The 14,512-nt window shown below is 42.2% G+C and overlaps 1 protein-coding gene across 1 annotated transcript in view; it reads right to left on the bottom strand.

The window, feature by feature from the left end:
- LOC104532606 (vacuolar protein sorting-associated protein 54) overlaps positions 1-13,082 on the bottom strand; it is a gene marked incomplete at its 5' end in the record, with an annotated part of 18,567 nt that extends 5,485 nt beyond the window's left edge. Inside the window, 8 exons of the mRNA XM_010177855.1 lie at positions 1,038-1,118; positions 1,231-1,352; positions 3,414-3,501; positions 6,843-6,948; positions 9,461-9,524; positions 10,836-10,948; positions 12,201-12,382; positions 12,953-13,082. Coding sequence (XP_010176157.1) covers positions 1,038-1,118; positions 1,231-1,352; positions 3,414-3,501; positions 6,843-6,948; positions 9,461-9,524; positions 10,836-10,948; positions 12,201-12,382; positions 12,953-13,082 — 886 coding nt within the window. The remainder of the gene's footprint in view (positions 1-1,037; positions 1,119-1,230; positions 1,353-3,413; positions 3,502-6,842; positions 6,949-9,460; positions 9,525-10,835; positions 10,949-12,200; positions 12,383-12,952) is intronic.
- Positions 13,083-14,512: the final 1,430 nt, after the last annotated feature.

Genomic DNA, 14,512 nt, shown 5'->3' with positions numbered 1-14,512 from the left:
CCCCCCCCTTAATTTTAGGTAACACTATTTGATAGCCCAAAGAAACAGATGAAAAGAAAAAGCACAACATAAAATAAACAATAAAATAGTAGAAACAGCAAGGAAGACAGAAATGCTGGTTGTTACAGCTGCCTCACCACATCCCCATCAGCCTGCGCTCCACCATGGAGATGCTGTGCTTCTCATGAGCTTCTACAAGGAAGAGGTTGGCCCAGGCCAATCAATTAAATCTGTCACTAAGGAATTAATTTATTTCTCTCATGGAATAGCTGATTTATTTTTTTTTTTAAAGCCCCAAAGCAAAACACTAAGCTTTAAAAGCTCATCTACTTTATCTGCTGGATCTGTGGGCTGAGGAGGTCCCATCCTGGGACAGTCTCTGTCCACTTTGAGGTGAGTCAGAGCGAGTAGATCCAGCCCAGGACCAACCTGTTACTCTTCTGAGTGTTCAGAAACCAAAAACCACCCAGAGCACTTGATGGGACAGCTCTTCACACTGCTACACAGCAGGAGCTGCTCAGCGCAGACCTCTAGTCTCCAGGCATGCAGCTCAATAGTCGGGCTGCTCCTTCCCCTCCACAAACTTTTCCTCCTCAGCAGTTTTTTTTTGCTGTTTCCTCAGCTGCAGGAAATTACCCACTCCCAACTTCCACAGAGGCAACGTTGGGAAGAGCAGGAAACGGGAACTGGCTCGGGCTGACTGCAGACAAGAGCTCTTGGTAGATAAAACCACTGAGGGTAGGAGAGCACTTGAGTTTCTAAACACCAGAGCATCTGTGCCAGCCAAAGCATTTCTGTTCCCCCCGAAGGAGTAAACCAACATTTTTTTATGGTGAATGACACCCAGGTGGCAAACATCTAAGACAAAACACATTCACAAGTACAAGCGCAGAGCTTTGTGTTTATACAGTTTAAAAGACGTTCAAACAAGTCCTGATTAGGAAAGTTTAAGACTCTGTTTGAAACATCCAGACTGTAAACAATGAGACCTCCAATTGCAATTTAGAGAGTGTATAATTATTTCCATAAATCATTACCTTGGATAATAGTTTGTCAAATAAGCTATCCATTATGGCAACGAGCTTTGCTGAAATTTCAGCTATGTGGTCGTGATAATCCTGTAATGGAAGAAAGCAGCTTTTATTTACTATCTCATGGCATTCATATTCTTCAGAGCAGAGTTGAAAAAGCAGAACTTTGTGTCTAATTAGGAAATGCCAAAAGAATTACCTTGGTAATGTGGTCAAAATGCCTGAGCATGCTAAACTGCTTCGGCTGCAGTCGAGCTTCAAAATGAGCCCTGATAATAGGAATGTAGTGTACGATTAGCTGTAGGCAACGCGAAGAAAGGGCTGTAAATCCACAAGGGAGAGAGGGAAAGAAAAAGAACTTCATTATTACAAAGGAAGAGTCATTTTGTATAGACTGGATCTCCTTTAACGTAAATAACAGATCTGACATCATTTAATATGCTTTTTTATAAGAAATAAAAATAATAATCATAGAAGGGTCTGGGTTGGAAGGGACCTCAAAGCTCATCCAGTCCCAACCCCCCTGCCAGCAGCAGGGACACCTTCCACTAGACCAGGTTGCTCAAAGCCTCATCCAACCTGGCCTTCAACACTTCCAGGGAGGAGCAGCCACAACTTCCTTGGGCAACCTGTTCCAGTGTCTGACCACCCTCACAGTGAAGAACTTCTTCCTAATATCTCATCTAAACCTCCCCTCTTTCAGCTTAAACCCATTTCCCCTTGTTTTGTCATTAATTGCCCTTATGAAAAGTCCTTTCCCAGCTTTCTTGTAGCCTCTTCAGGTACTGGAAGGTGCTCTAAGATCTCCCCTGAGCCTTCTCTTCTCCAGGCTGAACAGCCCCAACTCTCTCAGCCTCTCATACCCACCTTCTGTAAGATACAGGATAAGGGACTAATTTTACAAGAGTCTTAAGTGTCTGCTTGACATCTGGGGCCCTGAGCACACGCAGACATCAGAGAGATCTCAAAAGACCTGACTCATCAGCTACCTAACCTCAGCAGCCACATTCTCAAGGCCTCACTATTTCTTCTGCAGAAGGTGTATATAAACACCCTGCCCTGGCAGTGCTGAGCTGCCCAGAGCCTGCTCCTGCCTGCAGTGCCGGCTGGATTCCCAAAACCAAGCTTCTCCTGTGTCCAACAGGGCCTGAGCCAGCAGCAGGGCACATGCTGGGGCCAGCATGGTCACCACACTGCCCAAGCCTTCTGGAGCAAAGACCTGACCCAGCTTTTCTCTGCTCAGCTGGGTCTGTTCCTGGGACTATGGCTCATGGTCCCTTGCGGGGAAGCCGCTCAACCCATCCTCCTCAAGTTATTCCCTTCTTAAAAAAAGGAAATGCAGATTGGTAACCCTGCAACATGGGAACTGCAACTTCAAACACCTGCTTTAACCCATCAACCAACCTTAGTACTAAGGCTCTTAGTATCTCGAGTACTGGGTTCAGTTTTGGGCCCCTCACTCCCAGAAGGACATGGAGGTGCTGGAGCGTGTCCAGAGAAGGGAACGGAGCTGGGGAAGGGTCTGGAGCACAAGTGTGATGAGTTCCCTTGTGGCTGAGGGAACTGGGGGTGTTGAGCCTGGAGAAAAGGAGGCTGAGGGGAGACCTTCTGGCTCTGTCCAAGTCCCTGAAAGGAGGGTGGAGAGAGGTGGGGGTGGGTCTGTTCAACCAAAGAACGAGGGACAGGACAAGAGGAAATGGCCTCAAGTTGTGCCCAGGGCAGTTGAGATGGGATGTGAGGAAGAATTTCTTTGCTGAAAGGGTTCTGAGGCATTGGAAGGGGTTGCCCAGGGCAGTGGTGAAGTCCCCATCCCTGGAGGGACTGAAAAGTCAAGTAGACATAGTGCTGAGGGTTAGTCAGTGATTTGTCAGTGTGGACTTGGTGATCTGAAAGGTCTTTTCCAATTGAGGCAATTTTGGGATTCTGTGATTTCAGGAGATAGTTTAAAACCGGGGATCTCAACTAGTGTGCCAGACTTTTCTGGAGCATGGAACTGGGCTCCTAGTTCTCCCCAGCTTTTACGAGCAGCTGAAGCAGTCCAGGCAGGTAACTTGGGGCTGGCAATGCAGCTAAATACTGAGAATGAGAAACTCTAAAGCCCAAATCAGAGTTTGGATTGAGCACACAGACACAGAGCCCTAAGTTACCTGACTGCATCGGGGCATTCAGCCACATAAAGACTATTTGATTCAGGGCCAGCCACAGAAATCACCTCGCACGCTCCGGACATGCGGTTAGAACCCGCAGGACACGGCGTTACAGAATACACCATACATGGCACCACAACACAAAAACACAGGGGTTTGGGGTTTTTTTGTGTGTGTTTGTTTTTTTTTTAACAAGCAGAACAAGCTTTGACATTTTAAATGAAGAAATCCATACCCAGGTTTTTTGTAGTGATTGTTTTCAAACCAACAACTTGTAATGCACCAGCTCCGAGCACTAGTTGGCAACTTCTAGAGTTGAAATACTGTAAGAAAGGAAAAGAGAGTGAAAATGTATGTTGACACTTCAACAACTACACATAACCAGAGTTTAGAAATACCATCAATAGAATTTTGCAAGAGTAAATAGATTATTATGAAGACCAGTACCAGAGTTTCACATACTCCTTACTACAGAGGAATCCATGGCTATTTCACCACTCTCAGTAGTCACTGCCCCGTAGTATTTTTTGACTCAAGCACTCAAGGCAGTGTTTCAGCAACAGGAAGCAGCAACACTGCTATTAAAAAAACACAGGTAGCTACTCAGTGATTTTAATTCAGGGACCAATTCCTGCTTCTCTAAGACCTTTGGGTGAGGCTGCTCTCAGTGTGAAAGAAAAGCAGCGAGTCAGACTTGCTGCAGACTACTTTGAAAGCTGTACACAAGAAGAGCTTTGTACTAGAAACCTATAAAATGTACTTTTCAATCCAGGACCTTGGATGGAGTGCAGGGTAAGGATCTCACGAGTTTTGTTAAGTGGAATAGACATGTGAAATATCAGAATGGAAAATAACCAAAAGAACAAGTTTCTGCTCTGGCTCTAGACCTTCCCCACTGCTGATGTTAAAGAAAACTTGAAAGCACTGAAACTCACTGCTGCTGAGGTAGCTGCATCTGTCTTTGTAACGATATAAAATACTGAGATTAAAAAATGATGCACAGAAGATGTTAAATCACATCAAAAAACAATTCTGTATGAATTCCAGGTCTAGTGGATGACTCATGACTTGATCTTCCTAACTTAATTCCAGGAGAAAAGAAGTCATCGTTAAATGCACACAGGCCAGCAAAGTCTCTGGTCAGTAAGACCTGTTAGCATATTCTATCTTAGTTTGGAATTCTGCTCCATCACCCAGTTTAAGACACCAGATATTCTAGACTGGCTCAGGTTGTGTGGTAGAGATGGAGGAACCCTTGCTGTTGTCCTCAATTCCTGCACTGAATGAAGAGCAAAAGCCCCAGGGCTCACCTTTGAACAGAACTGTCCTGTTGACACTGGGGTGGAAACTGGGAGGCAAAATCTACAGTGAGCTGACCCTTTCTCATGTACCTGAAGAAAGATTCACAAGAAATTGTGACAAGGTTGCCTTGCAGCTTGTGTCTGCAACGGAAAGGATTTCCCTCACATAAAGCTCCTTGGTTTTGGGGCCACAATCCTGTTTCACAGGTCTTGCTTCACAATAATGCAAGAACAAACTGAAAATTTCAACCCTTCTTGAGTAACAAGAGGAAACAACTCCAGCTATTGCCTGGAGTCAGTCACAAAACTGAGGACCACAGAGGATACACCATGAACCGCACACACCCACTCTGGGCTGCCAGAGTGCTGTATCAGGGGCCAGAAAAGCAACCCAGACCTCGTGCCACAACTGAGCTATGTGTGTCCCCTGACCTGAGAGAGGCACAACCTGCTCTGCTCTCACACAGAAGTCAGGGTCTGAAACTGTCCTGACATTCACTTCATCTCCTCCTGCTGAAAAGCAAGACCTTTTATTATGCCTCCTGGTGGACTTTAGGAGCAGATCCACTGAGCCAAAGAGATAGATCCTACACAGCCTAAAGCTCCTCTGAGGTATTTAGCTCAGGTCAGTGTCAACTCACTGACTGTGTGGCAGACCATTAAAAACACACTCTATAAAGGATGACAGACACTCGTGCTCCCCTCCTGCCTTTCGTGGATATTACTCAGTTACCAGACAGCCTGTTGCAGACCAAGCAGAGAGGAAGCAACATGCCTGAAACATCAAAAAGAGCAATACCCCCTCCTTGTGACTGCCTGGAGGAAAGCACTTCTGCATTCTGGCACCGTGGCTGCAAGCCTTCTCTTGACTACACCAAATAAATTCCTCCAGTAATTATGATTGTGTTTTTGCCCATACAGAGGTGTCATTTCACTCTGGTCACAGCCACAGTTCAAAATGGAGTGGAATTTCATTACCTGGGAACACTTTGCAGTTTCCATCACAATAAAGACTAGCTCTTGCTACCTTCAAAGCTTGCTACCTCTGACATTTGTCAAACAAAAAGCATAGTGACCTGCAAGGACACCTTGAGTGGCTCTTATTTTGTTTGAAGTGTAATAAAAGAGCTTTTGTTTTTGCTAGCTGTTCTCATCATCACTCCAAGGGATGGCACCTTGCTGCCAGACAGGAAATACAATAATTAAATTGCACATGACATTTGAATACCAAGGAATAAAACACAAATGATATAGAGCTAGAACAAGATACGGTAGGGAGAGAGAAGTGACATGGAGATGCAAATCTGGCCAAGTCTGAGGCATCTGTTGGATCTGATGATCTCAAAGGTCTTTTCCAACCAAACGATTCTATGATTCTGTCTGCTGCTATTCTGCCTGCCTGCAAAAAGATGCTGCAAGACTTAAGTGAAGCAGCAGGTGGAGAACAAGAGAGGAAGAGGGGTGTCCCCAGTCTCAGACTGACTGGTTTGCTTTGGACAGTGCTTTCATAGGGGAAGGTTTGTGGATGAATCTCAAAGATGACTGCAGGGAGGAGTGTTCCTGCATTTGGTTATTCAGATAAGAACTACCAAGAGGAAGACTATTTAAAGGTCCATCTTCTAGGGTGTGGTTCCCCTCCCTTGTCCCCCATCTTATATAAAATATACTTTTGGAGAGTAGAATCTGTTCATTTTCTATTGATTATGCTTATGTTCAGAACTCTAATACCTGACATAAGCTTTGTGGGCAAAGACACAAGTGAAAACTTTGAAATAAGTTAACTGCTAGGCTTTGGAGCCCTTATATCTATATATGACAGTTTGAAGGTGCATTCATGTGCTCCTTTTATTGTTGTTTACTTCTATTACCTTGTAGTATCTGTGCTTTTCCAGCTTCTCTCTTTTCTAGTGAGAAATAAATGACAAAAAGGTCCTGGTCTTTCATCACCTTCACATTTTACAACAGAAGCTTCATCTTGTGCTGTTTTTCATGCTTCTACTGACTCTACCTCTACTGACTTGTAAAAACAAAGTGACCTGTTTCCTTCCTGAATATAGATATAAATCTGTGGCATCTGGGATCAAATTGCTTTTTCTTCAGCAGCATTAATCCTACACCCAGCCTGAAGGACAGGCAGCTATGACAAACACTACTAGATGGGATTTCCAATATGAACAAGAGGAAAGACAACAAATTGCACCTTTAATGCCCTTAGCTTAAAAGGCAATCTTAGGTAATAAATGTAATAATTTCTAGACAATTTATATCATGTATATGAAATCATAAAAGCATGTGAAGCACTACAGAGAGTAAGATATACTGAATACCCCTGATTGGCACAGATGGTGTATCTGGACTCATACCTTCAGTAAATCAGACAGGCGGGTAAGCATGTCAGTGGTGATGGAAGGAATATTATCCACACACTGGCAGTACTCGAGGATTATTCTTATTAACAGCAATACTGTCCTACAAGAGAGCAAACAGCCAAATATATCATCTCAGTGCATAGAAAACGTTGAAAAATCAAACACAAGCCAGTCACGTTGATAGAAAGCCACCTACTGCTAGAGATCATAGCATTAAATAAACCCACTAACTGATCTGAAGTAGAAATAAAACATAAAAGAAGATATACATAAAGATGTTTATAAAGAATACCCATCCCATAGGGTGGTGTGGAAAAAGTATATAACACACATGAGAAAAAACCTCTAAGGTTCATTGGTGTAACTTTTTAATCTCCAAAAAAAGCTACTGTGGAACTAGAAGTCTCCATGTAGTTGTTGGTAGAGGACAAAAAAAATCCAAAGCTCCTTTCTTATATTACTGTATAATTGTGGCCAATTTTGAGCAAGTATAAAAATCCACCGAATGTAAACAACAACCACTATTGAAAAGGATGTAATGGACGCTAAAGAGTCACAAGCAGAGAAGGCAGCTGTGAAGAAACAGCACCAAATATTCAAAGATGCTGAGCACCCGTAATTTCCCCTGAATTCAGCAAGCACTGGAGAATTTAGGAGCTACTGGATGGAATTAAGAAGGCTCCACAAGGAGCAACTATGTTCCTTTGAATTCAAATACACAGAAGGCAAGAAAACTAAGGCAAGATCAAATGTTCAGAATATATATTCTAACATTTCAAAAAATAAAATCTCTTCTTCTAGGCAGTAGAGTGCAGAAAGATGATGAACAATCAACTGAAAATAAACACCTGGAGAATCTCTGGGGAGAAGAGAAGGCTCCGAGGAGATCTTATAGTGGCCTACAAGAAAGCTGGGGAAGGACTTTTCATAAGGGCAGTTAATGACAAAACAAGGGGAAATGGGTTTAAGCTGAAAGAGGGGAGGTTTAGATGAGATATTAGGAAGAAATTCTTCACTGTGAGGGTGGTCAGACACTGGAACAGGTTGCCCAGAGAAGCTGTGGCTGCTCCTCCCTGGAAGTGTTCAAGGCCAGGCTGGATGAGGCTTTGAGCAACCTGGTCTAGTGGAAGGTGTCCCTGCTGCTGGCAGGGGCGTTGGGACTGGATGAGCTTTAAGGTCCCTTCCAACCCAAACCATTCTGTGATTCTATAACACCTAGGCTTTTTTTTTCGTGAATGCATTTAAATTAAATTCAGTGAAACTGTATGTAGAAGTTTGCAGAACTGAAACAAGTATTTGTGCCAACATGAAGCTGATAATTGCTTCACAGAGCTAAACGTAGCAAGTTTCAAATGAGTAGAGATGGATTATCAAACACATCATCTATTAAGCAAATTTTATCCTATAAAGCATGTCGAAGTGCTCTTACTCGACCTGAAATGCTCTTTTGCAGTGATATCAGCCAGCAGGCACAGTAGTTCTGAGGCATCAGCTTCTGTTTCTAATTGAACAATGACACATCATCATGAAGCAACTCCTAAAATGACAGCTGGTCAAAGACATGATGTAAATTGGAACTTTTAAGTTTGGGGTAAATTGATGTTAGGACTCTGGGGAGTGAGATCTCCAGGTTTTACTCCCTACCCAAAAATACTCTCATGCATATTTAATACTTAAGCATCCCAGGCTTTGGAAACACAGCATGCTTTTAAATGAAAGAAGTGTGTGAGTATCATGTATTTTAAAATGTCTTTGATAAAACCAGCTTTATGTAGCTACCAAAAAGCAATCAGAATACCAAGAAATAGCATATGTAGCTTCTAAGATAGCACAGAATTTATTCTGAATAAGATAAGCAACCATTCAGTAGTGGACTCATGTATTTTAGGGCTGTTCAGCCTGAAGAAGAGAAGGCTCCAGGGAGATCTTATTGCACCTTTCAATACTTGAAGGGGGCCTGTGAGAAAGATGGGGACAGACCTTTTAGCAGGGCCTGTAGTGATGGGACAAGGGGAATTAGTTTTAAACTAAAAGAGGACAGATTCAGACTAGATAAAAGGAAGAAAGTTTTTCACACTGAGGTTGGTGAAACCCTGGCCCAGGTTGCCCAGAGAGGTGGTAGAAGCCCCATCCCTGGAAACATTCAAGGTCAGGTTGGACGGGGCTTTGAGCAACCTGATGTGGTTGAAGATGTCCCTCCTCACTGCAGGGGGTGGGACTAGATGGTCTTTAAGGTCCCTTTCAACCCAAATCTATGATTCTGTGATTTTACCAGAGATAACCTATATTGCAAGAAATAACAACAGTGTGCTACGAAGACAAACCTGCATTTTCATGCCTATGTGCTTTCATGAAACAATCATAGAAAACCCCAATGATATTCAAATGAAACCATAAATTTCAGCCTAGACACTCAGAGAAGAAACAGCATTTTAATGTACAGAAAAGCTTGCAACGTTTTATAACTGTTTGGGAACTAAAGATAAACTAGTCTGTGGAAGGAGAGGGGTTTTTATTTAAATAAGATTGTTAAAGCTGTTAGTATTCATCACAGTTCTACTCAAACATTCTTGCCAACTAACCCACTGCTAAGAGAAAAGTGTGCACCTTACCCAACAGTTGCATATTTTTGTCCTTCAACAATAAGAAATTCAGTTGGCTTTCTTTCTTCAGTAGCTAGACATTTTAGCAAGAAAGGAAAAGGGATGAGTTGAACTAAAAACAAGTAAAAAAAATAATGCAAGTTTAAAAAAAAACTTAGTGTTCAATTGTTAAGGCCTGAAAAAAACCATAATCAATCTTTGGAGCACTGCTCTCTTTTACAATATTTATTATATAGTTGTTCACCCATCATAATTATAACGACCTGTAAAGTTACTTCATTATCTGCTGGGGTTTTAGATCAAAAATCCCCCAAAGTCCCACAGTCATTATGGACTTAGAAACTTCAAATACAACAGGCTACAACTAGAAAAAGAAAAGACACAGAGTCACTAGGTTTTCTACTGTACATTCTCAAATGATTTGCTGTGTATATTAATATTTTAGCTTTAAAGCACTTCTTCCTTTGGCTTCATCGTAGAAGCTCTTACTGATGCAGTTTTGCATGCTACATTTGATGCCACCAGTTTTCTATCTTCTTGAAGGGAGTTGCAAAAGCTGATTTAAGAGCAATGGTTGATGAGTATATTTTGGTGTTGTGTTCCATAACTGGAGTGATTATTGCCTAACACGCTCTCTGTATCTGTTATATTCCTTGTGGGAGATCACAGTTTCTCCATCATGACATTACTGTATTTTCTTCCTTCACATCTATGGCCATTTTCATTCCCCTCTATGTATATTTTCCTCCTCTTTTAGCTGCTCACACAATTCCTCACTACAATACTGGACAAGTATCCCCACGAGGAAAGAACACATTATGCATTTCAATTTTGCACAGTGGGAAATGGGACATGAGGAGAAACAAGTGACATGTCTGAGGTCAAATAAGGTTTCTGTGGCAAGGTAAATAATTGAGTGTACATGAGTTTTCACTTCCATGAGCAGCCACGTAGCACTACTTCATGTGAACAACGGGCAGATGAAGTAGTGGGAAGGAGCAAGCTTTGTTTAACACAAATGTGGGCTGAGCACACACACGTGCTCCTCGGTCCCTTGCAACACTTCAGTGGTACATTTTGGGGAAAGACTGAATTTGGGCAAAGACTGTAAAGTCTCTGCACTGGGAATACTTGTATAAAAAAACCAGCTCCCTCCTTGTGCTAACACTTAAATGGGTTTTCAAAACAAACAAAAAAATCTTTAAGGGTCAGCACAAGAATTTTCAACACAAGTAACATAAAAAAGAAAAAAATGAAGGAAAAAAAAAAAGGAAAATAGGTATCAAATCAGATCAAGAGTGACATCAGAATATGTCCATCAACATTCAATAGCAACATTTGTTGATGATAAATTCACTTAACAGTGGAACTGCAAGATACACACCTGCTGGTTTTTTTTCAGGGAGAGAAATTCTGCCATCTGACACCGAATCGACAAGATCCTGAAACTCGGCAGGAACTTCAGCTTGCTTCCAGCGTTCATTGTCCAACAGTAGGCTAGTTATAAACACAAAAGAGAGGAAGTTGAGAAATTAAATACCTTGTCTTGATGCTTCTCCTGCCTGTAAGGTTGTGGAATCCAAACTACAGTAATTTTTAACAAGCCAGCGGCCCAAAATGTTACGTTATTCATCTTCATTAGAATGAGGTGTCCGACAATTGGCAGTAGCAAAACAGAAAAACACAGTGATGGCCTAGAGATCTCACCACTTGTTTGTTCTATCACAGAGGACAAAAGACTACACTAGGCAATAAAGACCCTTATGATCACTTGAAGTAATGTGAAAATACTGGAATTTTAAGAGCTTTTGATGGAAGAGAGCAGAAAGACTTGATGTATGTTACAGGGAAGGCTGTCCCTCAAATGGTTTGGTTTTTGTTTTTTAATTGTTGGTTTTGTTGGAGGTTTTTTTGGGTTGGGGTGTTTTGTTTGTTTGTTTGGGGTTTGTTTTTTGTTTGTGATTAAAAAAAACAAACAACACAAAAACAGTTGGAAGTGAATGATCCTGAAGACCTCCTGAGGAGGGCCACCAGGATGATCCGAGGGCTGGAGCACCTCTCCTGTGAGGACAGGCTGAGAGAGTTGGGGCTGTTCAGCCTGGAGAAGAGAAGGCTCCAGGGAGATCTTATAGCACCTCCCAGTACCTGAAGGGGCTACAAGAAAGCTGAGGGGGGACTTTTCATAAGGACAGCTAATGACAAAACAAGGGGAAATGGGTTTAAGCTGAAAGAGGGGAGGTTTAGATTAGATATTAGGAAGAAGTTCTTCACTGTGAGAGTGGTCAGACACTGGCCCAGGTTGCCCAAGGAAGTTGTGGCTGCCCCCTCCCTGGAAGTGTTGAAAGCCAGGCTGGATGAGGCTTTGAGCAACCTGGTCTAGTGGAAGGTGTCCCTGCTGCTGGCAGGGGGGTTGGAACTGGATGAGCTTTAAAGTCCCTTCCAATCCAAACCATTCTGTGATTCTATGATTCTATGATAAGACACGTAAGCCTGTGAGCCAGAGCAATCCTGCCCTTTAATGTCAGCCTTGAGTACTTCCTGTAGCTTCTACTGTCCTTATTTAAGTTATGAAAACAGTAAAAGTCTAAACCAATTGAAAATAATTGGGTTTTAATACAGTTTTTTCACCTCCTGCTCTTCAGTACAACTGGTTTACTAGTGTTCTAGGCAACAAAAGACTGTGTTTGGCTGGCACGTGATTGATAAAATTATTCATGTAAGAACACAAAGATCTTCTACCCAGAGATACCTTAGTTTGGTCTTCCGCTCCTCATGGAACCTATTCACAAATCTATTGGCTTGACTCTGAAGTGCTCCTCGCAAGGATGTGCTTTTCCTGCCACAGATCTGCTCAGTATCCAAGATAAAGCCTTCCATCAAACGAGAAAGAGCAACAAACTCGTTGGAATTCAGCTTCTCTAGGAAGCCATCCTAGATGCAAAGAAAAACATCATAAGGAGACATGACACCACAAAAAAAATTCAGAGATGTAAGGAAATAACTCGTCAGCGTGCCTGAGGGCTACTAGTATTTTAAGAAGCATGTTATTTAACCCTACACGGGACAGAAAAGGCAGATTGCAGTGCAAGCAACTACCTTGTCATAGATGTGCATTCTCTGCATGGAGCTTCAAAGACAGCAAGTCAGAATATTAAAAAGACAAAAAAAAGAAAGTAGCAGAAACCCACATTGCTTTACAATGACATGATATATCAATACTCTGGGCATTCACACCAAGCTCCTGTGGCAGCAGGAACAGTTATTTAATTTCGATTAAATAGGCTTTGAGCAACCTGATCTAGTGGAAGGTGTCCCTGCTGAAGGCGGGGGGATTGGAACTAGATGATCTTTAAGGTCCCTTCCAATCCAAACCATTCTATGATTCTATGATTCTATGATTGAGAATGTCATTTCAGAACTCTCACTCATTAAACCAGTAACTTGGGAGTAAATTCTCCTTAAGGATGAGACACCAACAGCAGTCTGACCCAAGCTCCTTACCTTTGCTCTTGCCATGAGGAATTTGACTGAACGATCATGGCAGATATCAGAGGCATTATAAAGCAACTCTTGAATATTGTTTGCCAGCCTGACCAGTTCCAGGTCAGTCAGCTTCATGTCATCGCTGATCCTACAAATGACAGAACCAGTTGGTTGAGCATCAATTTATTTTTAAAAAAAAACCCCAAAAACCCAAAACAACCCACAGTATTTCTGCTCCAGGTTGAAGGAAGAAGGAGGCTTGCAGCAACTGTCAAATGCAGACAGTCAGTTAATCACCAAAGTCACTTTGTACAGATGGGATCTTCTAAGCTGCTGCCAATGTCACGTCAGTCCTTGTAAACAAGGAAATGCACAACTGCACATCTTTGTATTTTGTTTTAAATTCACATCCTAATTGCTATTAATGATCTAAGAGAAAACACAATATAGCCATTACTAATACAATAAATATTATTAACATTTACTGAGCTAAAATTTATCCAGCTCCTGGAACATTTGAGCATCACAATCATATGACAGATAAAACACAGCATTTTTCTTACAGTGCAAGTGTAAAACCAAAAATAGACACCCTGCACTCCCCACCACCTTCAGCTACAGGCTGCCATTCTATTAGCTCTTTAGACTTCAGGCTCCTAAGTTGATGCTTTTTAAAAAGCTTTTTGTGGTTTGTCTGCTGTTTTGAGGCTAGCCCATAGCACAGCTCTGCCATTCATGTAATTAGTTAAGGTAACAATCTTCTGGTGCAGGGTGGATGCTCAAGGGACTGAGAGTAAGAGAGGAGAGAGAAAACTTGGGATGCTACAGAGCAGCAACCGGGCTAACATTGTTGTAACTGTGTAAATTTATTAGCCCACTCCAAACACAGAGCAGAGGTACAAAGAAAACCAGAAGTGGGATGAAACAAGTTCATTTTGGAACAAAGTTATGCAACCAGTCTTGGAAACAACTTTGTTGCTCAAGAGCTCTAGTTGGGTAGTAATTTTTTAGCAAACTAGGCAAAGTGTTCCAGACCAGCTTGGATCCAACCCCCTTCTCCTCACTGTAACCGTGGACTCCTCTTCACACTGCATTTCTCCTCCAGTGTATGATGGATTTTTGGATATAGAGAGGCTTTAATTTGTTTTATGCACAGCATATTTATTTTAAATCTATCTCCTTCAGCCAGCATAGCTATTTGAGGGGGAAGGTCTCTATCAAAACTGACAGTTGCTTAAACACACCAAGTATAGACACTTGAGTACCAATCAGCTAGAGTGTGCAGGCCACTTGCCATCTTCCATCTTTCAAGAGGGCAACAAGTGCTATTTCAATTTTGTTTCACAGAACTCTGTATCCAGCCACACTGGCTTTTGAAGGGGCTCATGCCCAAGTCCCACACACACCATGCCTGGTTCTTTTACAAAAGTAGCTCTGACTTCCAGCCATAAATAAGATATGGATAAAAGGATGCCAAAAAGGTGACAGCTCCGGAGTCTGGAGCACAACAAGGCAGCACTGCCTATGTTACTGAGCACTGAGATGGATTTATTATAGCACCTCCCAGTACCTGAAGGG

This window comes from Antrostomus carolinensis, unplaced genomic scaffold (assembly GCF_000700745.2).
Source record: "Antrostomus carolinensis isolate BGI_N321 unplaced genomic scaffold, ASM70074v2 scaffold15631, whole genome shotgun sequence".
Taxonomy (NCBI): Eukaryota; Metazoa; Chordata; class Aves; order Caprimulgiformes; family Caprimulgidae; genus Antrostomus; species Antrostomus carolinensis.
This window is presented reverse-complemented; position numbering and strand designations above follow the sequence as displayed.